Source organism: Erpetoichthys calabaricus, chromosome 2 (genome assembly GCF_900747795.2).
Source record: "Erpetoichthys calabaricus chromosome 2, fErpCal1.3, whole genome shotgun sequence".
In the NCBI taxonomy this organism is placed as follows: domain Eukaryota; kingdom Metazoa; phylum Chordata; class Cladistia; order Polypteriformes; family Polypteridae; genus Erpetoichthys; species Erpetoichthys calabaricus.
Window position 1 is genome coordinate 132,362,877 of NC_041395.2, and position 22,865 is coordinate 132,385,741.

General features: G+C 39.6%; 1 protein-coding gene across 1 annotated transcript; it reads left to right on the forward strand.

Moving 5' to 3' along the window:
• The first annotated feature begins 1,507 nt into the window (after positions 1-1,507).
• Positions 1,508-16,652, forward strand: LOC114643298 (extracellular calcium-sensing receptor-like). Its single transcript, XM_028791901.2, has 6 exons — positions 1,508-1,716; positions 1,886-2,174; positions 2,805-3,614; positions 4,100-4,327; positions 10,470-10,593; positions 15,660-16,652. The coding sequence occupies exons 1-6, from the start codon at positions 1,511-1,513 to the stop codon at positions 16,559-16,561; spliced, it is 2,559 nt and encodes an 852-aa protein (XP_028647734.2). The 5' UTR covers positions 1,508-1,510; the 3' UTR covers positions 16,562-16,652.
• Positions 16,653-22,865: the final 6,213 nt, after the last annotated feature.

Sequence of the window (22,865 nt, forward strand, 5' to 3'; positions counted from 1 at the left end):
AATTAAAGTACAGTGTTTTGCCTGTAAAGTGCCATATTTGATACTCTGAACTGCCGAATTGCTGTATCTCAGCCATACCCTGCTCCTCACATGGCTTTCCGGAACATCCTGATTCAAATGTGCACAATTTGATGGACAGAGTGTTACTTACTAAATGAGAGAGGTGTTTCAGCTTTCAAATGACACCACAATACACTTTCTACATTTCAGGTTTTTTTTTTTTTTTTTTGTAAAAATGCTGTTGAATCTAGCAACTGTTAGTGTTGTAATTTGGATACACAGTATCATTTCTTTACCAGCTACAGTATATAAGCCCTGACTTGGCCTTCAATAATGAATATGTAGCTACAAACACTTATTTGAAAACGGGAAAATTATTGTTTTTTGTACTGCTTTAAAACACTGAAACTAAAGATATTGCTTGTAGATATTTCGTAACAATTTTTTTGCTGTGTGTTCCTGACACATTCGCTGACTCATTTATAGTGTTTGGAAGCTTGTTCCAACATGTATGGAAATAAAAATAATATTTAAAGTGATTGTTGATTAAAATATAACTGAATTTTGCAACCTATTCTGCTGCATCATATGTGCATAACAGACCAGTATTCTTTGAGGTGCAAAAGTCTGAAACAAATCTGAAAGAGAATTTCTGATCTTTTTGAGGGGCAGAACATGAACATTGAGTGAAGGATGATGAAGTTATAGCCAGTTGAATCAAAATAGCAGGAAACTGACAAATATGAAGGAGTTTAAAGAGTTAAAGTACTTACACAATGGTGGCACTGATTAAGAAACTATATTTATGAGAAAGACTTGAGATTTGTATTACTTTCCTAGGCCAGGTATTGCAGAAAAGGCTAACACAATACTGTTTCAAAAACAACTATAGAAAGGTTATTCTTAGGCTGTAACTATGTATAATGGATAGGTGGCCATCCCTTTCACCATTAAATTGGTATGGAAAAAGGTATAACTTAAGGCTAATCATGAAATGGACAGAATGCTCAAGGGTTTTGTTTCAACTGCTGTCATCAGACGATGCACTGAATAATAGTTAGAATATTTTGCTGTATATCAAAAAACATCTTATTTGTTGAGAACATTTTCAAAATTGGTTTGAAAATACACAGTATAAGGAGGTCAGTGGCTTATGATGTAAGAGAATTGCATTAAACTACTACATTTCAAACAGTTAAATTTACCAAATTGAAATTTACATTTTCAGCAGTTACTATTAAATTGATTTGCTTTTGTTGATAACTATATTAGAATGCTTTCAAATGATTCCAGAAATCCAAGATTGTTAATTTATTCAAAAATACTTCAAGAAAAAATACTGATATAATCACTGCATTTACAAATATAATGATCTAATGTATTTCTCAACCTTACTTTGGGAATTAGTGCCATATATCAAATTGCAATTACTTAAAACACAAGAGATGTAGCAAACTATATAAAGCATGTAATCAGAGGCTAGTGTTCACATGCAAAGCACCGATGCTAAATGGAAATGATATTCTTGGCAGTTGTATTACTTGTGCTGTTAATAAGAGCAGAAGAGCCATTATGTAGGCTGCAAGCAAATCTCAGTTTCCCTCAGTTTTCCAAAGATGGAGATATTATGATTGGAGGAATCTTTTCATTACACACAAGCAATAATCCAACAAAACCAACTTTTAACTCCTTTCCAGAACCTCTACTATGCAAAAGGTAACATATATAATTTAACATTTTATCACCACCTTACTTTATAATGTAATTTATAGTAATGCCTAACATGCCTAGAATATCTTAAAATTCAAATCAAAATGGTTCTACTAATAAATGTTCTCATGCATGAAAAGTAATCTATATTAAACTCTTGTATTCAACGATTCAGTTTAAATTTCAGAGAATTTCAGTTTGCAAAAACTATGATGTTTGCAATTGAAGAGATTAATAACAATACCAGCATTCTTCCTAACATTTCATTGGGCTACAACATCTATGATGCATGTGGGTCTGTACCACAGTCTGTAAGAGCAGCCATGGCTTTAGTTAATGGACAACAGGAAACAATCTCAGACAAATTCTGCACCAAGAGACCTGTTCATGCAATAATTGCACAATCTTCATCATCGCAGACTATTGCAATAGCCACCACCTCTGGCCCTTTCCGGGTGCCTGTGGTAAGACCTGCTTTGTCTACTTTTAATGTTAATTTTGTTGTCTGAAGTACATTTGGAATGATAACATTGCATGTAAAGAGTCCCGTTGATACAGTACTTCAGTTTCAGTGTCTGTATCTAAAAGCCCCATCTAACAATTAAAGACAAATTTTCACAATCTGTACCAATTGAAGAGTAATGGTCATTGCCCATCTATATATATTTTTTTACATTTTTCTTGTATTCCATTCAGATTGTCTGTCTAGCCACTCTGATATTCCAAAGACATGCATGTTAGATTAATTGGCAGCTAAAAATTAGCAGCCGTATGGGTGTGGGTGAGTGTGATGGACTTGTAACCTACTTGCATTTGGTTCTTGCTTTGTACTGAGTGTTGGTAGTGATATGGCTACCACTCCCAAAAAAACTTGTTCTGGTAAACAATATTTTTTCCATGTGGTGTTATTTTACTTTATAAATGATATAATGTTTCTAAACTCTAAAAACTGCATAAAAGAGCTTATAAAAAGGAAACAATGAATGAATAAGATCAAATAAATGCACATATTTTAGAAGAGAGCAATCAACTTTATATTGTTCGCATATGAATTTTAATGTTTTTATAACTAATGTATCATTTTTATATAACAGATAAGTCACTTTGCAACCTGTGCATGTTTAAGCAATAGAAACGAATTTCCAGCATTTTTTAGAACCATACCAAGTGATTATTATCAGAGTAGAGCAATGGCCCAACTTGTAAAGCATTTTGGATGGACTTGGGTTGGAGCAATAAGAAGTGACAATGATTATGGAAACTACGGAATGGCCACTTTTGTACAAGCAGCTCAACTGGAAGGAGTCTGCATTGCATATTCAGAGGCATTTTTTAGAACAGACCCCAGAGAAAAAATTCTTAAAATTGTTGAAGTGATTAAAACATCCACTGCAAAAGTAGTTGTGACTTTTCTTGCACAAGGAGATATTATTGTTCTACAGCGAGAACTTTTGCAGCAGAATGTAACAGGGCTCCAATGGATTGGAAGTGAATCATGGATTACTGATCGGTTCCTGGCTTTGGGAAATGGTTATAAAGTTCTTGGTGGTGCAATTGGATTTGCAGTAGGAAATGCAGTAATACCAGGCTTAAAAGAGTTTTTAATTAAGCTTGGTCCAGCTGAGATTATGAAGAACAATTTTGTAAGGGAGTTTTGGGAAACTGTATTTAGCTGCTCTTTTGAAATCCAAAGCACATCTGAAAATCCTAATGTTTGCACTGGATTTGAAAATCTGACTAATATATATAATCAGTACAGTGATGTATCCGAGCTAAGAATTTCGAATAATGTCTATAAAGCAGTATATGCTATAGCATGGTCTCTCCATAATCTTTTCTCATGTCAAAATTATCAGACTAATAATGGAAGTTGTTCAATCAAACTTAATATTGAACCATGGGAGGTAAGAAACAAAATTATGATTCTATTTATATGTACAGTATTTATTTAAAGGTGGTATAATGATGAGGCGACCAATACTGGTGCTTTAAAGCCCGAGTAGTCTAAGTTAGAAAGCCAGCTTGATCACTGCATGGTTAAAGTGTGCAAATTTTTCTCAGTCTGTATGTGTTTCATTTTTTATAAACGTGTACTTTTCCTTGAGATATGTAAGTTTAGTTCCCCACCATGCCTTCTATCATCCTACGGATGTCAAACTGAGGTAGACTGTCAAATATTGATTGATCTAGTAGAGGTGAGAGGGCCATTAATGTGTGACATTCCAACCTGGGTTGAGATCTGCCTTGTGTTTAGGGCTGCTAAAACAAGCCTAACATTTAATTAGCGGGGTGCTGTAAGTGAATGAGTGGATATTCATGCACATATATTAAAATTAAACTGTCATCATGTATTCTTTATAAACATTCACTTTATTAATGATTCCTTCAGGTTTTAGATTACATTAAAAGGGTTAATTTTACAACCAAGAATGGAGAAAGGGTATATTTTGATGAAAATGGAGATCCAGTGGCGAGATATGAGTTAATAAATTGGCAGCTCACAAATGAAGGGTTCACTGAATTTATGACAGTTGGATTCTATGATGCATCATTACCTTCTGATAAACAATTTATCATGAACAATTCTAAAATTGTTTGGGTAAATGGCAGTGTTAAGGTAAGAGTTAAATTCATATGAGATATGATGATAGTGTTATTTAATCCGTTAAGGCATTTTCATTATCAGCATTATCTTGCCTCAGAGTTAATATACTGAAACTAATTTTAACAATTATGTAAATTAAAAAAAATATTTTGCTTCTGATATATACGTCTTAAAATATATAAACAGCTATTACATTTAGCAGATTGCCTTTTCATAGGAATATGTTGTGGTGATGTAAAATTAATGAGAGGTGCTTTCAAGATTGGTTCCTTCCTTAATCCAAATACTATTTTCCTATAATACTATAGATTATTGCTCATTTTATTCTTGTAGAGTGTTTTTCTTGTAAGTATAAAATTGTAACAGAAAGATGACAAACTATGCAAAATTTTCATATACGTGAATCCATCCATCCTCTTCCGCTTATCCGAGGTCGGGTCGCGGGGGCAGCAGCTTGAGCAGAGATGCCCAGACTTCCTTCTCCCCCGGCCACTTCTTCTAGCTCTTCCGGGAGAATCCCGAGGTGTTCCCAGGCCAGCCGGGAGACATAGTCCCTCCAGCGTGTCCTGGGTCTTCCCAGGGGCCTCCTCCCAGTTAGACGTGCCCAGAACACCTCACCAGGGAGGCATCCAGGAGGCATCCTGATCAGATGCCCGAGGTGAGGGTAGGAACATAGATCGACTGGTAAATTGAGAGCTTTGCCTTACGGCTCAGTTCCTTTTTCACCACGACAGACTGATGCAGAGCCCGCATCACTGCAGACGCCACACCAATCCGCCTGTCGATCTCCCCCTCCATTTTTCCCTAACTCATGAACAGGACCCAGAGATACTTGAACTCCTCCACTTGGGGCAGGATCTCGCCCCTAACCCTGAGAGGGCACTCCACCCTTTTCTGGCTGAGAACCATGGTCTCTGATTTGGAGGTGCTGATTCCCATCCCAGCCGCTTCTCACTCAGCTGCGAACCAATCCAGAGATGGCTGAAGATCACGGCCTGATGAAGCAAACAGGACAACATCATCTGCAAAAAGCAGTGACCCAATCCTGAGTCCACCAAACCGGACCCCCTCAACACCCTGGCTGCGCCTAGAAATTCTGTCCATAAAAGTTATGAACAGAATCGGTGACAAAGGGCAGCCCTGGCGGAGTCCAACTCTCAGTGGAAACGGGTTCGACTTACTGCCGGCAATGCGGACCAAGCTCTGACACCGGTTGTACAGGGACCGAACAGCCCTTATCAGGGGGTCCAGTACCCCATACTCCCGGAGCACCCCCCACAGGATTCCCCAAGGGACACAATCGAACGCCTTTTCCAAGTCCACAAAACACATGTAGACTGGTTGGGCAAACTCCCATGCACCCTCCAGGACTCTGCTAAGGGTGTAGAGCTGGTCCACTGTACCAGGACCAGGATGAAAACCACACTGTTCCTCCTGAATCCGAGGTTCGACTATCCGACAGACCCTCCTCTCCAGAACCCCCAAATAGACTTTTCCAGGGAGGCTGAGGAGTGTGATCCCTCTGTAGTTGGAACACACCCTCTGGTCCCCCTTCTTAAAGAGGGGGACCATCACCCCGGTCTGCCAATCCAGAGGCACTGTCCTACAATATCCAGAGCCTTGAGGTACTCTGGGCGTATCTCATCCACCCCCGAGGCCCTGCCACCAAGGAGTTTTTTGACCACCTCGGTGACCTCAGTCCCAGAGATCGGGGAGACCCACCTCCGAGTCCCCAGGCTCTGCTTCCTCATTGGAAGGCATGTTAGTGGGATTGAGGAGGTCTTCAACATACTCCCCCCACCGACCCACAACGTCCCGAGTCGAGGTCAGCAGCGCACCATCCCCACCATATACAGTGTTGACACTGCACTGCTTTCCCCTCCTGAGACACCGGACGGTGGACCAGAATCTCCTCAAAGCCATCCGAAAGTCGTTCTCCATGGCCTCCCCAAACTCCTTCCATGCCCGAGTTTTTGCCTCAGCAACCACCGAAGCCGCATTCTGCTTGGCCTGCCGGTACCTATTAGCTGTCTCCAGAGACCCACAGGACAAAAGGGTCCGGTAGGACTCCTTCTTCAGCTTGACAGCCTCCCTCACCGCCATTATCCACCAACGGGTATGGGGATTGCTGCCACGACAGGCACCGACCACCTTACGCCCACAGCTCCAGACAGCCGCCTCAACAATAGAGGCACGGAACATGGCCCATTCGGACTCAACGCATTTGGGCCTACCAGGCCTGACCGGCATCCTCCCCCACAATCGAAGCCAACTCACAACCAAGTGGTGATCAGTTGACAGCTGTGCCCCTCTCTTCACCCGAGTGCCCAAGACATGTGGCCGCAAGTCCGACGACACGACTACAAAGTCGATCATCGAACTGAGGCCTAGGGTGTTCTGGTGCCAAGTGTACATATGAACACCCCTATGCTTGAACATGGTGTTCGTTATGGACAATCCGTGACGAGCACAGAAGTCCAATAACAAAACACCACTCGAGTTCAGATCGGGGGGGCCATTCCTCCCAATCACGCCCTTCCAGGTCTCACTGTCATTGCCCACGTGAGCATTGAACTCTCCCAGCAGTACGAGGGAGTGCCCAGAAGGTATGCCCTCTAGCACCCCCTCCAGGGACTCAAAAAAGGGTGGGTACTCCAAACTGCTGTTTGGTGCATATGCACAAATAACAGTTAGGACCTGTCCCCCCACCCAAAGGCGGAGGGAGGCTACCCTCTCGTCCACCAGGGTAAACCCCAATGTATAGGCTCCAAGTCAGGGGGCAATAAGTATGCCCACACCCGCTCGGCGCCTCTCACCGGGGGCAACTCCAGAGTGGTAGAGAGTCCAGCCCCCCTCAAGGAGATTGGTTCCAGAGTCCAAGCTGTGCGTCGAGGTGAGCCTGACTATATCTAGCCGGCACCTCTTTACCTCGCGAACTAGCTCAGGCTCCTTCCCCTTCAGAGGGGTGACATTCCACGTCCCAAGAGCCTCCTTCTTTAGCCGAGGATCGGACCGCCAAGGTCCCCGCCTTGTGTGTGCACTGTGACGTGCGAGTCCCCGTCTTGCACCCCAAAACATGAAGCTGAGTCTCAGTACTTTAGCAACACCAGCTTTATTCAGCTTGAAACAGCAACAGCGCGGTTATTTATTATTTGTAGCGGGATCTGCCACTCTCCTATACACAGACACAGCAGTCAGGCAGGGCCCTGCACATTTATAATGTTCCTTGTTCCTTGTATCACCCATCGACGGCAGGCGCTTATAGCATGTCCACGATCTTTTGGGATTCGTTTTTACGGCTTTGGGACGCTCTTCCGCGTGTCGTCCCGTTGGGTGGAAACCCACAAGAGTTTAGAAATTCACTCACACCAGCCATGATTCTTTTTAAAGGTAAAGTGCAGGTTCATTTGATTTATGTATGTTTACTTTATATTTTGTATTAATCATTTTTATATGAATAGTTTTGGGTTGTGGAACGAATCATCTGAGTTTCCATTATTTCTTATGGGGAAATTCGCTTTGATACACGAGTGCTTTGGACTGCGAGCACGTACGTTTCCGGAAAGAATTATGCTTGTAAACTGAGGTTCCACTGTATTAAACCAATGACAGTTACTAAACTCGATACTCCAGTTTTCCCGTTACATCCCATATATGTGTGTGTTACAGTAGAATGTTGATTATTGAAACTATTTAGGGACAAGTTTGGTTCAGCTAATTAAATAATTTGGATAATCAAAGATACATGAGAATACCCTGTTTATACAATACAAAGGGTGATTAGGCCTACAATTGCATTTTTATACACTGTTACTACTGTATTTTGAAATATAAAAAAATTATAAAAATTTATTTAGGAAGTGCTTTGTACATAATAACCAAAATCTTCTGAAGAAACAATGTATACTATATTATTTTTATTTTAAACTTAACTGTTTTATGGTAACCTTTTTAATCACAAGAAAAAATAAAATTACACAATTAATTGCACACAAATAAGATTATAATGAATACTGGGAAGGTTTTTTTAAATACTATATGCAAACTTGAATTTTCTTTTTAAACATTTTTTTGGCAAAAAGGTCTCTCATCCTTTTTAACAGAAGCATCTCCTTAGAAATGCATTTAGACTGTTGCTCAAATCATGCCATTCCAGTTTTTAACCATATACCATTATACCACATATCATTATACTATATGTATAGTAGTTTTACCATGTACTGTATTTGTTCCTATTGTGCAGGCCTTTTCTCCATGTGCAACAGCATGGGGAAATGTTTTCTGGTGCAGAATGGGAAAAGGGAGTGCAAATAGATTGCACATACCTGCACGCATTTCAGGGACACTTCTTTCCTCCTAAAATCCACTGGCCTTTGTGTGTGGCCATTGGTGAACCTCTAGAACAGTGATTCTTAAACTTTTTTTCTTGTGACCCAATTTTGCCTATTGCTTGTTTTCATGACCCATAACTACTATGAAACAGCGGCCTATCATCGTGCCGTTTCCCCTAACATTGCTGCTTGTTTCCCATGTGGAAAATCATCACCGAAGATCATCTGAGGGATGGAGCACTCTTGAAGATTCACAGATATACAGGACCCAGAGGTTTGTTCCAGCCTTGCAAGCAGCACCCCATTGCGGCCTTTTCTGTAAACGTTTTTCAAATCTTTCGTGACTCTTTCTCATTCACTTCAATTGTAAATCACAAATCGACATGACCTAATTAGAGATATCTTGTTTAAGTAACACTGCTGTAGAAGGATCCCGGCATGGATCAGCTTACAGAGTTAAGGAAAGTGACTGCAGATGGTGTTACCTCTGACATGAAATGACCATTGTGAGGTCATGTGAATATGCAGCCAAATAGAAGGAGGTGTGGAAGATTGGGTGGCGGTGGAGGGCCTGGCTGCAAAAAAATTCTTAGGGGGCAATGTTTTTTTTACTCAAAACAACTTTCAGTGAGTTTTACATTTCACAACTGGGAAATTCAAAACAAAATGATTTTTTGGGGGAATCCTCACAAAACTGTATGAGAAACAAACCTTTGTTGTTCCACTCATCACAAACTGTACTGCATTTATCTTCAAATAAATAATTGAAAATGAATGCATTAAGCAGCAGGAGTAATACTTTAGCATAACAACCAGTACACTAAAAGTAGATACTGTAAGTTTTTTTTTTTTTTTTTTTTTTGGAGAGTGGTGATGCTTCAGATAACTGGCAGCTTGAATGACTGATGTTTGGCTAGTTAACATTCTGATTCATTTTGTTCTGAATTGACACTGTAATTAATCGGCCCTGCGATGGACTGCCATCATGTCCAGGGTAGGTTCCTGCCTTGTGCACAATATAGCTGTGATAGTGTGTGTCCGCCCATGACCCTAAATAGTGGGTTTGAGATTATTACATTATCATTTTTGATTTTGATTACAAAATAATACTTTAATGGCAGCATATAGCTACCAGAGGCAGCAGGAATGACTTAAGTAATATTTTTTTAACACTAGAATCCCATTGTTTTGCAAATGTGTCGATCAACACAAGCAGCAAGCAGCCTACTATCCAACCTCCACCCCATCATCCCGAGACCCCCAAAGGAGCTGAAGTCAGTCGCAAATGTCTGCCAGCTCAAGTCTCTTTATTGTAGTGTGAGGTGCCTGGAGTAGTATAGGGTAAATAATATCGTTATTTGGAATACATACATTTCATGTGTGTTCTGTGTCTACAATGATCTGTGTAAGTGTAGGATGAAAGGAAATGCTGCACACATGCCTAAAGCAGAAACTTTTTCCATGTTATATTAATAATGATGTGAAGTGTATAATGTGTGAAGACTTTACTCCAAATATGAAATAAATGCATGCTTTTATTCAAGAGTATAACTAAAGTAAAAAAAAATCATTCAATTTATATTATATTGAAAGAATATGGAAACAATTTTGAGAAGTGCTATTTTAAATTACTTCAGTACAAACAAGCACTATTAGGTATTACTTCTGATATATGTCCTTATTGTTTATTGGTTGATCCTGATAGATCTTACATTTGTACCATTGTAATTTTCAGGATTTTAAATCAGGTTTTTAAACAGTCTTGATTTCTAATCAAAGACTAAAAAAGAGAACTAAAAAATACCTGTATCCTTCTGTTTTAGGTGCCTATATCAGTTTGCAGTGTAAGCTGTCTCCCCGGAACCCGAAAAGCTATTCAGAAGGGAAGACCTGCTTGCTGTTTTGACTGTTTGCCATGTGCTGAAGGTGAAATAAGTAACACAACAGGTATGAAATTTTATATTCTAGAAAACGGAAAACATATTTACATATACAAACTATAGTGCTGGTTCATGAAAGACTTCAATTAATGGCATGATTTATTGTGGATAATGACTGAAAAACATTACAGTAATCCCTCCTCCATGAAAATCCGCAAAGTAGAAACCATATGTTTATATGGTTATTTTTATATTGTCATGCTTGGGTCACAGATTTTTACAGAAACACAGGAGGTTGTAGATAGACAGGAACGTTATTCAAACACTGCAAACAATAGTTTGTCTCTTTTTCAAAAGTTTAAACTGTGCTCCATGACAAGACAGAGATGACAGTTCCGTCTCACAATTAAAAGAATGCAAACATATCTTCCTCTTCAAAGGAGTGCGCGTCAGGAGCAGAGACTGTCAGAAAGAGAGAGGAAAGCAAACAAATCAATAGGGCTGTTTGGCTTTTAAGTATGCAAAGCACCGCGGCACAAAGCTGTTGAAGGAGGCAGGTCACACCCCCTCCGTCAGGAGCAGAGAAAGAGAGAGAGAGAGAGAGAGACAGAGAAAAACAAACAATCAAAAATCAATACGTGCCCTTCGAGCTTTTAAGTATGCGAAGCACCGTGCAGCATGTCGCTTCACAAAGCAGCAGCACAGAAGGGAGTAACGTGAAGATAATCTTTTAGCATTTTTAGACAAGCGTCCCTATCGTCTAGGTGTGCGAACAGCCCCCCTGCTCAATCCCCCTACGTCAGGATCAGAGAAAGTCAGCGCAAGAGAGAGAGAGAGAGAGAGAGAGAAAAGTAAGTTGGGTAGCTTCTCAGACATCTGCCAATAGCGTCCCTTGTATGAAATCAACTGGGCAAACCAACTGAAGAAGCATGTACCAGAAATTAATAGACCCATTGTCCGCAGAATTCCGTGAACCAGCAAAAAATCCGCGATATATATTTAAATATGCTTACATATAAAATCCGCGATAGAGTGAAGCCGCGAAAGGCAAAGCGCGATATAGCAAGGGATTACTGTATAACAAGAAATATATGTGTCCACTGCTACACACACTAGGCATGAGCTTACCTCTGCTTTAGAAAATGTTCTGTATTTCTCATCTTAAAATGCTTAGCCTTCCAATATGTGGTGAATCAGCGGTCAAAAAGATTAGTCAAGAGTTATGGAAGATCTCCTGTTAGGTGGATGGTTAGGATAAGATATATGATTGTAATTTATATGGCTGTTAATTTGTATTGTATTGTATTCCTTTAAAAATATAAGTAAAACTAAAAGTGATCAAACAAGTAGATTTGGTGAAGCTCATACAAATAAAACATCAGGGTGGAGTGGTGGCTCTGAGACTACGGATCTGCACTGGCAATCGGAAGGTTGCCGGTTCAAATCCTGTAAAATGCCAAAAGGGACTCTGCTCTTTTGGGCCCTTCAGCAAGGCCCCTTAACCTGCAATTGCTAAGCGCTTTGAGTAGTGAGAAAAGCACTATATAAATGCAAAAAAAAAATTATCAATAAAGACATACAACATAAGGCCACCAATAACATTATGTCATCATTATCAACAACCCACTAACATCCATCGTCATCATCATCATCATTCTTATCAGCCTCAACATAATCATCATTATTTCCATAACTCATTCCTTGATGAGGATCACAGTAGCCACATGCTGAGTTGAGCTGACTAGGCCACCCTATCTTTACTAACTTCTTCAAAAACTTCCTGGGTAATTCTAAGATACACCCAGACCAACTCATCAGTCCAGAGTGTCCAGGTTTCGCAACAAGATATTCTTGCAGGGGGCTGTGCTTTGTACACCTCCCATGGTAGGTGCTAAAGGGGCATTGTAACTACATGACCAAAACACACTTTTATATGGAAAAGCATCAGTTGTAATCCAAGGTCATCATGCTTAGCAACCCTGAAGGAGGAGCAGAAGAGATGCAATCCTTAAATTCACAATATGGAGTGTATCTTAAATCATGAAAGGAGAGTCAGTGAAAATTAACCTTTGGTGGAGTTCAATGCCCATGTTAATTGGATGAAATTAGTTTGGGTGTACTCTATGTGATTTTTACTCAAATTATGACTTTGAGACATTTGTATTGTATAGTATAGTGTATTGTATACTATAATGCAAACAACACTCTGTTTTCCTCTCTGCATTTTAAAGTTGAATTGTGATGAACCTTTCAACAATGGGAACAAGCTCCGACTGTATGGCTGGCAGTAGGGGAAGTGTGAGTATCCCTACAGCTTGCTAGGGTTTTTCACATGTGGCATCTTCACAGAAGGAGAGAAACCAATTTTGATCATAAAGTCCAGTTCCAGTTTAATTGCTTTATACAGAGGTGTGCCTGATTTTATATATATATATATTATATATATAGTGGAAGACCAGCCCTGGCACAGACAGGCAGACACCAATGTTCCAAACACACACACGTTTATTTACAATATATACAAGTTTCCAGTCCCGTACACAACCCACTGTCCCTTCACTACACACCCCCAATTCTGGGCCTTCCACTAGTCCGTCCTTCCATCACCGCCTCCACTCCTCTCCTCCAAGCTTTGTCCTCTTCCACCTGAATCTGGCTCATGACTGGAGAGAGGTGGCCCCTTTTACTCCCACCCAGATGTGCTCCAGGTGCCTCCTGATGAGCTTCTTGCAGCACTTCCTTGTTTGACAGAAGTGCCGCATGAGCACCCGGAAGCACTCCGGGTGTCCCTGGTAATACTTCCGCCAGCACTTCCGGGTGTGGCGGAAGTGCTGACGTCCAGGGCTCCTCAGTCGTCTGGGCACCCCCTGGCGGTGGCCACAGGCCCCTATAGGGTTGAGCTGCCCTCTTGTGGTCCGGGGAAGGCGTAGTCCCTCTCCTGATCCTTCTAGGCATCCCGGCTGGGCATAGCCCACAGCTGCCTGCCACTATAGACATATATATATATATATATATATATATATATATATATATATATATATATATATATATATATATACTGTATGTATATATATATATACTGTATGTATATATATATATATATATATACTGTATGTATATATATATACTGTATGTATATATATATATATATATACTGTATGTATATATATATATATATATATACTTTATGTATATATATATATATATATATATATATATATATATATATATATACTGGGGCGGCACGGTGGCGCAGTGGGTAGTGCTGCTGCCTCGCAGTTGGGAGACCTGGGGACCCGGGTTCGCTTCCCAGGCCCTCCCTGCGTGGAGTTTGCATGTTCTCCCCGTGTCTGCGTGGGTTTCCTCCGGGCACTCCGGTTTCCTCACACAGTCCAAAGACATGCTGGTTAGGTGGATTGGCGATTCTAAATTGGCCCTAGTGTGTGCTTGGTGTGTGGGTGTGTTTGTGTGTGTCCTGCGGTGGGTTGGCACCCTGCCCTGGATTGGTTCCTGCCTTGTGCCCTGTGTTGGCTGGGATTGGCTCCAGCAGACCCCCGTGACCCTGTGTTCGGATTCAGCGGGTTGGAAAATGGATGGATGGATATATATACTGTATGATCTGCTCCTCACAAACTGAGGGCACCGTGGCGGATGTTAGCAGATTGCTGGCCAACCACAAGCGTTACCTGGTAGGTAACCACCCATACAATCAGATTGTGACACAGACTACGAATGCCGTGAATGTAATTACCCCGATCTACATGCTGTCAAATAAACGAACCACACGCCGTGGCGCAACGTTAGGGGCATCGCCTCTGGCGCTGACGTCCGAGGTTCGATTCCCGAGAGGGAGTGCAGTGGAGTGTGTACACCTGATGAGCCCAGAATGAGGGCGAAACATGTGTCGTGTACTCTTTGCATTTATTTGACAGTAAACTATTTCAACCATTCTATGATCTGCTCCTCACAAACTGAGGGCACCGTGGCGGATGTTAGCAGATTGCTGGCCAACCACAAGCGTTACCTGGTAGGTAACCACCCATACAATCAGATTGTGACACAGACTATGAATGCCGTGAATATATATATATATATATATATATATATATATATATATATATATATATATATATATATATATATATATATATAATGTTAAGCTGGAATTTTTCAAGAAGCTCCACTCAACATTTTTGGACTGGGTCCGAGTGCACAAGTTGTGTCACTCTGCCACCAGGCCTAGATCCAAGAGTTGGTCTATGTCCCTGTTCTGTAGTTCATAGTTCATAATTCTAGGGTGGGCATAAACAACCAACTTAATACAAATCATAGTAGTATTATAAACAAATAAATCATATTAAATAGTGAGTGACATTGGAGAATTTCAAAGCGTGTAAGTATTTTCAAATATGTGTCAACTTGCTTTTTTAATCCTGTTAGAGATAGTTCTGTAGCACATTGACTGCTAACACTGTCATCTAATTTCTGCAAAGATCAAGGTTTAATTATTAACAATGCCTCTGTAAGTCCAGTTTTCCACATACTGTAGCTTTACTATGAGTTCTCTGATTTCACTGCACATGCCTATGATGTGTTGGTTAAGCTAACTGGCACTGTAACTGAATCTTGCTAAGGGATACTGATTCATCATGACACTCTAGTGGAAAGTCTAAGTTCAGAATATGGAAGGATGGATTTATAGTGGAAATTTTGTGCCTACAAGGAATCTACTAAAATTTTGAATATAGTTTAACGAAACTGGAGTGCAACTGTTTCAATTTTAGGCATACATTGACTTTATGGCAACATGTTGCATGTTCATAGCACATGCAATTATTCTCTGTGCATGTGACATTAATAACTCTATAAGCCTATAGAAAATTACATATATTAACTTACATGACATACTACTTACTACACAGTAAAACAGCCTTGATTCCAAAAGCAAATATATTGTTTAGTCACAGATTAATTATTGAAGGATTAAAATGGAACTTCCAAAACATTTAAAAATATATTGCATTTGAGGTCACAAAATTTTTTTGAAACATTATGAGTAAAAAAATAATAATAATAATATAAGCAAATTACGTAAAAGACTTTTTTTCGATTTTGTTTTCATTTTTTTAACAGATTCTGTTGATTGTTTGAAATGTCCTCTTGATTTCTGGCCAAATGAGAAAAAAGACCTGTGCCTTTTGAAAAGTATGGAGTTCCTGTCATTCGGTGACATTATGGGAATTTTGCTTGGAACACTTTCACTCCTGGGAGCAAGCGTTACCATGTTTATCACATTGGTCTTCTTTTATTTTCGTGATACTCCTGTTGTTAGAGCAAATAATGCAGAACTAAGTTTTCTTCTCCTCTTTTCCTTGACCCTGTGCTTCCTGTGTTCTCTAACCTTCATTGGTCAACCCAGTGAATATTCCTGTATGTTGCGTCATACAGCATTTGGCATAACATTTGTCTTGTGCATTTCCTGTGTTTTGGCAAAAACAGTAGTTGTATTAATGGCTTTTAGGGCTACACTGCCAGGTAATAATATCATGAAATGGTTTGGTGTAAACCAGCAGAGAGCCAGTGTTTGTACCTTTACTTTAATACAGGTCCTAATTTGTTCTCTATGGTTGGCTACTTCACCTCCATTTCCTACTAAGAATGTTAAGCTTTATAAAGAAATTATCATTTTAGAATGTGACTTAGGGTCTGCAGTAGCATTCTGTACTGCATTAGGATACATTGGAATTCTTTCTTTAGTATGCTTTTTCCTGGCTTTCTTGGCTCGAAATCTTCCCGATAATTTTAATGAAGCGAAATTTATCACATTCAGCATGCTGATATTCTGTGCCGTTTGGATAACTTTTATTCCTGCTTATATTAGCTCCCCAGGGAAATTTACGGTTGCTGTGGAAATTTTTGCCATTTTAGCATCAAGTTTTGCATTATTATTCTGTATTTTTATTCCTAAATGTTATGTTATTTTGTTAAAACCAGAAAGTAATACAAAGAAACATTTGATGGGTAAAATAAAATAATTTAATGTTTTTTGACTCTTGAACATGTGTAAAATCTATTAAAAACATGAGAATGGATGGTGTTCTGTGATATACAGGTAGTGCTAACAAAGGTTGGAAATGCAAATATGATTTTTTTATATACTGTACTAACCCATCATGTACTATTTTCAAAATGTGTACTGAATTTTCTGCTGCCTACAATTTGACACTGTCTACAATTTCATGAGAAAGTCAGTTATCTGATGTCTTATTAATGAAGGCTGAAAATGTCTCAGGATGCTGTTCAAATTTTTCTCATAAATGCTCAGTTTATTTTTTATTTGTTGACTGCATCCTCATTTTTTTATCTGGCTTCTATGCATTCATAAAAAATGGATGTCTGAAAATACTGCTGCATAGTAATCCTAAAAGATAACCCTCCTAGTGGGGCAGTCGATTAATGAATCAAATTAGGTTACAAGGGAGCACAAAGAATAATTCAGCAATGATGATTATTTTCAATTCTTTCCACATGATGAAAATAGCCTACATCATTCCATGCAAATGCAACCCATAATATTATGAACCTTTCATGTTTTGTGGTCAAATACTTGTGACAATAATTACTTTTCTTTTCCAGTCCATCACACTTGAATTTATTTACAGTAAATAAAGTGAAGATGGATTCAAAGCTACCCAGCAACCCTGCTCTGAAATAGTGGGTTTGGCAGATTGCTGGCTGAATGGATGGATGAATGAATGGATGGATATTAAAATTTCTTAACTGCTAAATAATTACCTGTTTAAGTTTCCTCATTATCATTAAAAGCATTTATTACAAAATGTAAAAAGTGGCAAGTGCAATACAACCCAAATATACTTTCCTGCTGCAAAGTTATAAGTTTGAAAATGACTTCTCACGATGTACATTAAACCTGTGCTTACAAACTGTTTTAAGGTGACACCTCACACTGCAGGAGAATGTGCTTCTAACTACAAATGCCCTTTGCTGATGATGTCTTGTTCTCTGAGTTTATTACCAGCCTCAGTCCTGTTAATGTTTTTACTAAAATGTCAGCAAGTTGAGGCATCTTTGTCACTGAAACTCTTACAACAATAATCACTGTTATATTGTGTCATTTATCACTATCTATTGGTAACTAGGTTTACATAACAATGGATACAAGACCTTGATTATAGAGTAGTGTTACATGCTTCATTGATGTAGACATCAACTCTTTTCAAGGTACTATGACCTAAATATTATAATCTTTTTTTGGCCCTCCCATATCATATATGTGGACTTGATTCCTGCAAGCAGCACTTCAGTAAGAGGATGCACTAGTCACTATTAGGAATGAGTTGATCTACTAAAACACAATGATTATAATAATAATAATAATAATAATAATTATTATTATTATTATTATTAATAATGTGATTCCTCACCCTTCTGCATAAATCTATACAAAGTGTACATGTATAACTGACAACTTTTATGTGAAGTTTATGCAAACTGTAATGCTGCTTGCATTAGAGAAACAAACACTTATAAACACTTTTATTATTGTGAGACATGAGATGTGTTGATAATTCAGCTGTATCCTTTAGCCGAGTCATCCTGTTTAATTAATGAGGACAATGAGGGCACCAAACGAAGCAAGAGGGTGGTGGACAAAGGCGCAAGTGCTTTTATTCAATATTAGCAATCCAAAAACAAAACAGTGCCCAAATAAAGTGCAGTGCTTCAAGTGTCCATAAATAAATAATCCATAAAATCAGATAAAATCCAGATATTTAAAACAAGGCTAAAACGAGATTAAAACCTGCAGCAGACATTTGGGATCACACCAGCCAAGCACAGCTCCTTCTCAGTCTCTCCAGCTCACTCAAGGATTGCTCAGCGGGAGAGACTTCAGCCGGTTCAGACGGTTCTCACACTACCGACCCCTGTCTTGGCTACCTCCACCGGCACCTGCCAGACCGCTCGGGGTCATTTGTCCTCCCATCTTCCTTCCCGCACTTGTAGTCATTCCTCGGATCCCTAGGGCAGACTCCTTCACGATTGTACTCACTCTCCCTTTCAGTGGGTGCATTCCGTCTCTTGAGCGCCGATCCTTCAGTACTGATTAAGCTGCTCAATTTTGTCCCTGTAGATAAGGTTTCAGCACCTGTTTATTTTTGTTTTTTATTTCAGCAAAGACGGTTGATATTTTTATCAAACAATGAATATTGCTCTCATAGTTTTGCTGAAGCCAGACATATAATACATACATCTGAAGATGGCCATGAGTGAATTTTGCTTAAAAGTGGGTGGTAGAATTGCTCACTGAATGTCTCATTTCTAAACCAATCCAACACCTCACAAAGGCAGCACTCAATTAGGAGCGGTGATTTCAAACTGCAAAGAGCAGTCTTGCTCTTGTTAACTTTGTCCGACAGAGAGGAAGCAGTGGTTTATTATGAACTGTTTGTTGTTGAAAAGTATCCTAAAAAATCTATTAAGGCATACAAATGGGTGTTGCTTGTGCAGCGAGTACATTGCACATTGTGACGGACGGCCAGGACCCATGCCCGGCCAGGATGCCCCTTTGTTACTAGATCTCGGGGGAGCAGCCATGGGAGCCACGCTACATCCCTTGGAACCTTTGTTGGCAGCCCCCCTGGGTTGCATCGGGGCCACTTTCATGGAACACCGGAGCTCATCTTGGTTGGGCTCCATGGCCTCTGCCAGAGGAAGCTGCATAGAGCTGCATGGCCTAACGAGCCCGTCTGGGCAGGAGCGTAGCCACACCCAGAAGTGCAGCCAGAAGTAGGTTAACGAGCACCTGCAGAACTTGTGGGTGGGCTATAAGAGGAGTCTGCAGCCACTACTCAGGGCGCCAGAGTCGGAAGGAGAAGGACAAAGCTGCCTGGGAGGAGTAGTGGAGGAAGACAAAGAGTGTGATTTGGGGAGATTTTTCTTTGTGTGTTTTGGGGACTGTGTAGGGCCTGTGGGATACGGGGAAGACGTGCCCCACGGCTGAAGAAAAAATAGTTTATTTTACCCGTGCCTCTGGTGTCAGCCTGTGTCGGGTCCACGCCAATAAAGCGCCTTTGCCAAAACATGTTAAGAATAAACAACTTGTTGCAAGCAAAAAAATTTTATGTAACATCAGATTATAAAGTGGCATTCAAAGACATCAATGAGCGAGTAGTAAACAAACATGAAGAATATGTTGTTGTAGGTGTCGTGTGTACTTTCTGTTGTTCACCATTACAACAATAGTGTAGGAGTCGAAAAACAATTGCCAGCTATGCTTGAGAACACATGAACTGCAAAATATGCATTTGAAATAAACGGTGTGTCACACATCATCAAAAGGACTGCCGTTACAGAGCTGATAACAAAGAACCACAGTAGATGCAGATTTCAGCACTCAAAACATCAGAATCATCAAATCTGCCTAACAACACCAGTAAACCACTGACAAGGCTGGAGGAAGCCCTGTGAGTGTAGCGATTGCAGTGACAAATTTTGCTTCTATTCACTACAACTTTTTTGTCCTCAGACGGTATTCTCGTTTACGAATCACATCTGTCCCCACAAGATAAGTGATCTCAAAATTAGAGAAAGAGACAAAATAATTCATCTAGGAAAGAATGAAACTATACAAAGAATAAACATAAGGGAGGTATAAATAAAAACAATGTACCAAATTAATAAACAGAAAACAAATTGATAAGGCCATTTTCATTTTAGAAGTTTTCTGTCCACAGTAATGTTTTCAGATTGTTTTTGAAGTTTGTCATCCACATTGAAATGCTAAAAATGTGTACCATAAACCTACCCTATTGGGCATGCACAGACAAGCACTTAGTTTGTTTATAGAGCAAACTCAAATTAAAATAAAATGCATAAAGAATGAGAAAAAAAAACCCTTAACCTAGTTCTTTGTCTAAACACAAAAAAAATTACAACTGCTTTTAAATGTCATAAGTGAGTATGCAGTTGCCATGGCCTTAGAAAATATAGATTGGGAGTCCCGACAAAATAGAGCAAAATATTGGAATATTTGAATGCTCCGTGACCCTGTGTTCGGATTCAGCGGGTTGGAAAATGGATGGATGGAAAGTACTCATTGCCTGATGCAAAGAGATCAGGAAGGGACTATCCTCACAGTAAACATGAGATCACAGAGGGTGTCATCAGAACAGGCTGAAGTCTCAATGCAGGCCAATTATATATAAACATTTAAAAAATCTATTCTTCCCATCCACACTGCTACGCGAAACCCTGTGTTTTGTAATTTATACACTTTTGGGTGCATTTTCAAAATGATTCATTTTCAGTGGTCAGAAACACTTTCAATGTGAATGGAATGCCAATCCAAATAACAAAATATACCCTTTCAAATATATCATTGTTGGTTTGGACTAGGTCTATCTTTAATGCTTGTCCTCCAATATATCCAATGGGGTTGTTTATGCACTTGCCCCCTCACCTAAACACTGTGCCACAACGTCAAAAATAGCTCCCCTTTTCTTTCCTCTTGATGTCTCACTCTATCTATTAGCCATGGCCTTTGTTTTGTTTTGTTTTTCTTTGTTCCTGTCTAGTACTTACCCTAAAACACCTCTACACTCCATATTTAGTTCACCTATACCCAAGGACCAATGGTATACTGAATTCTTGATCTGCTTTTAAGGCAATTCTCTAAAATCACTTTCAGAGTCCTGTAGCCTTTCACCCAGTGTTGTCTCTGTTAGATCCATGTCTCTCTGTATTCCTTGGTCCCAAATGAACCAGGTACACCTGGTTTCTTCAACCCTCAAATGTTCCTCATAAAAGAACATGTGTTTGCATTAGTACTATATCATTACATTGTGCTTCCACCTGCAGTTTCATGGAATTTACCAAGGCCTCTACCAGTCCAACTCTCTAGTCAGAAGGCCAGACATACGTGATGACAGTGAAGTTGCCTGTCCTCAAATACAGTAAATGGCATATGCCCCCTTGTCAGCTATTATCCCACAGTAGTATTTAAAGGGTTCTCCTATTACAAGTGTAAGTTCTTCTCCCAAAGGGGCTATACCACGCTTGCCTCTTTTTGCTCCCTTTCTTCCTGATACCTTCTTTCAATGTCAACACTTCATATATAACATAATTTAAAATAATGTAACATAACTGACTCATGCCTGTTGCAGAAGATCAAGACAAGAAGTCAGTCTATTGCAGGGCCCACTTAAGGACAATCTCATACTCTAAAGGGGTCTGTTTGGACCTGCTAATTAAAAGAATATGCACATCTTTAAGGATGTGGGGAGTAAAAGAAGAGTATCTTGAGGACAATCCAACCAGATGTAGGGAGAATGTGTAAACTTCACATAGACAATCACCAGTGACTAAAAAATGCAAACACTTTGCCTGGCTCATCAAAAGAGTCTGAGCAGTGTATAAAAATAACTCCTGTGTTTTTGTTAAGGGAACCTCTTTAAAAGCAACAACAGAGTCTGCTAGCTTAGTCTTGTGTCTCTTATTTTCATATATACCTGAGACCTCTAGAAAGTTTAATTCAAAGCGGCAGAGCAACAGAAATTTCTTGACCTCTAGGCTCTCAAAACAAATAAGTCTTTTACAAAGTACTCTATTGTATTTTGGCTAGCCTTAATTGTTTACACCAACATGATGGACTTATCTTGCCATGTGTGTCTTTCAGGACACTGCAGGCTATGTTGTAAACCAGCTGGGAATTCCAAAGTCTTGATCCAACATTGAGGACATTATTGAATTTTTATTTATCCATGGCTCCCAGGGTAGGAGTGCCTTCTTTTATGAAAAACTATAGTCAAGTTTGATGTTCTTGTGTGAATGAACACTTCTGCACATTTTCTTTTCTTGTTTTGAGTTTGAAATAAAGTATGGGGTTGCAATCACAAAAAGGAGTTCCATGTGAAATTTTGAGTACCACAGAATCCTCTGCAACAACAGAAAATATGTAACAATCCCAATGCTGTCAGGATAGGCCCTCCTATAACCCTACACTGGAGGAAGCTGGTTTGAGAATAGTATGATATGGAATGAAGTAATTATTTTTAAGACTTCTATTTTTATGTATTTCTTTGCTTTCTGCCCATTTTCCAGTTGTATTTTACAGACAGAAGACATAAATATAAATATGACTGCATGATGATCCATGAAAACACACGATGCAGATGCACTATCTACTTGGCAAGAACAAAGTTTTCATGATCCAAATATTCCTCTGCACCCTCTAACTCCAGCATGCTCCACTTAGCTTTATCCATAGCCCTTGGGGGAACAGTGTTTTTGTGTATGTGTACAAAGAATAGGAATATATAT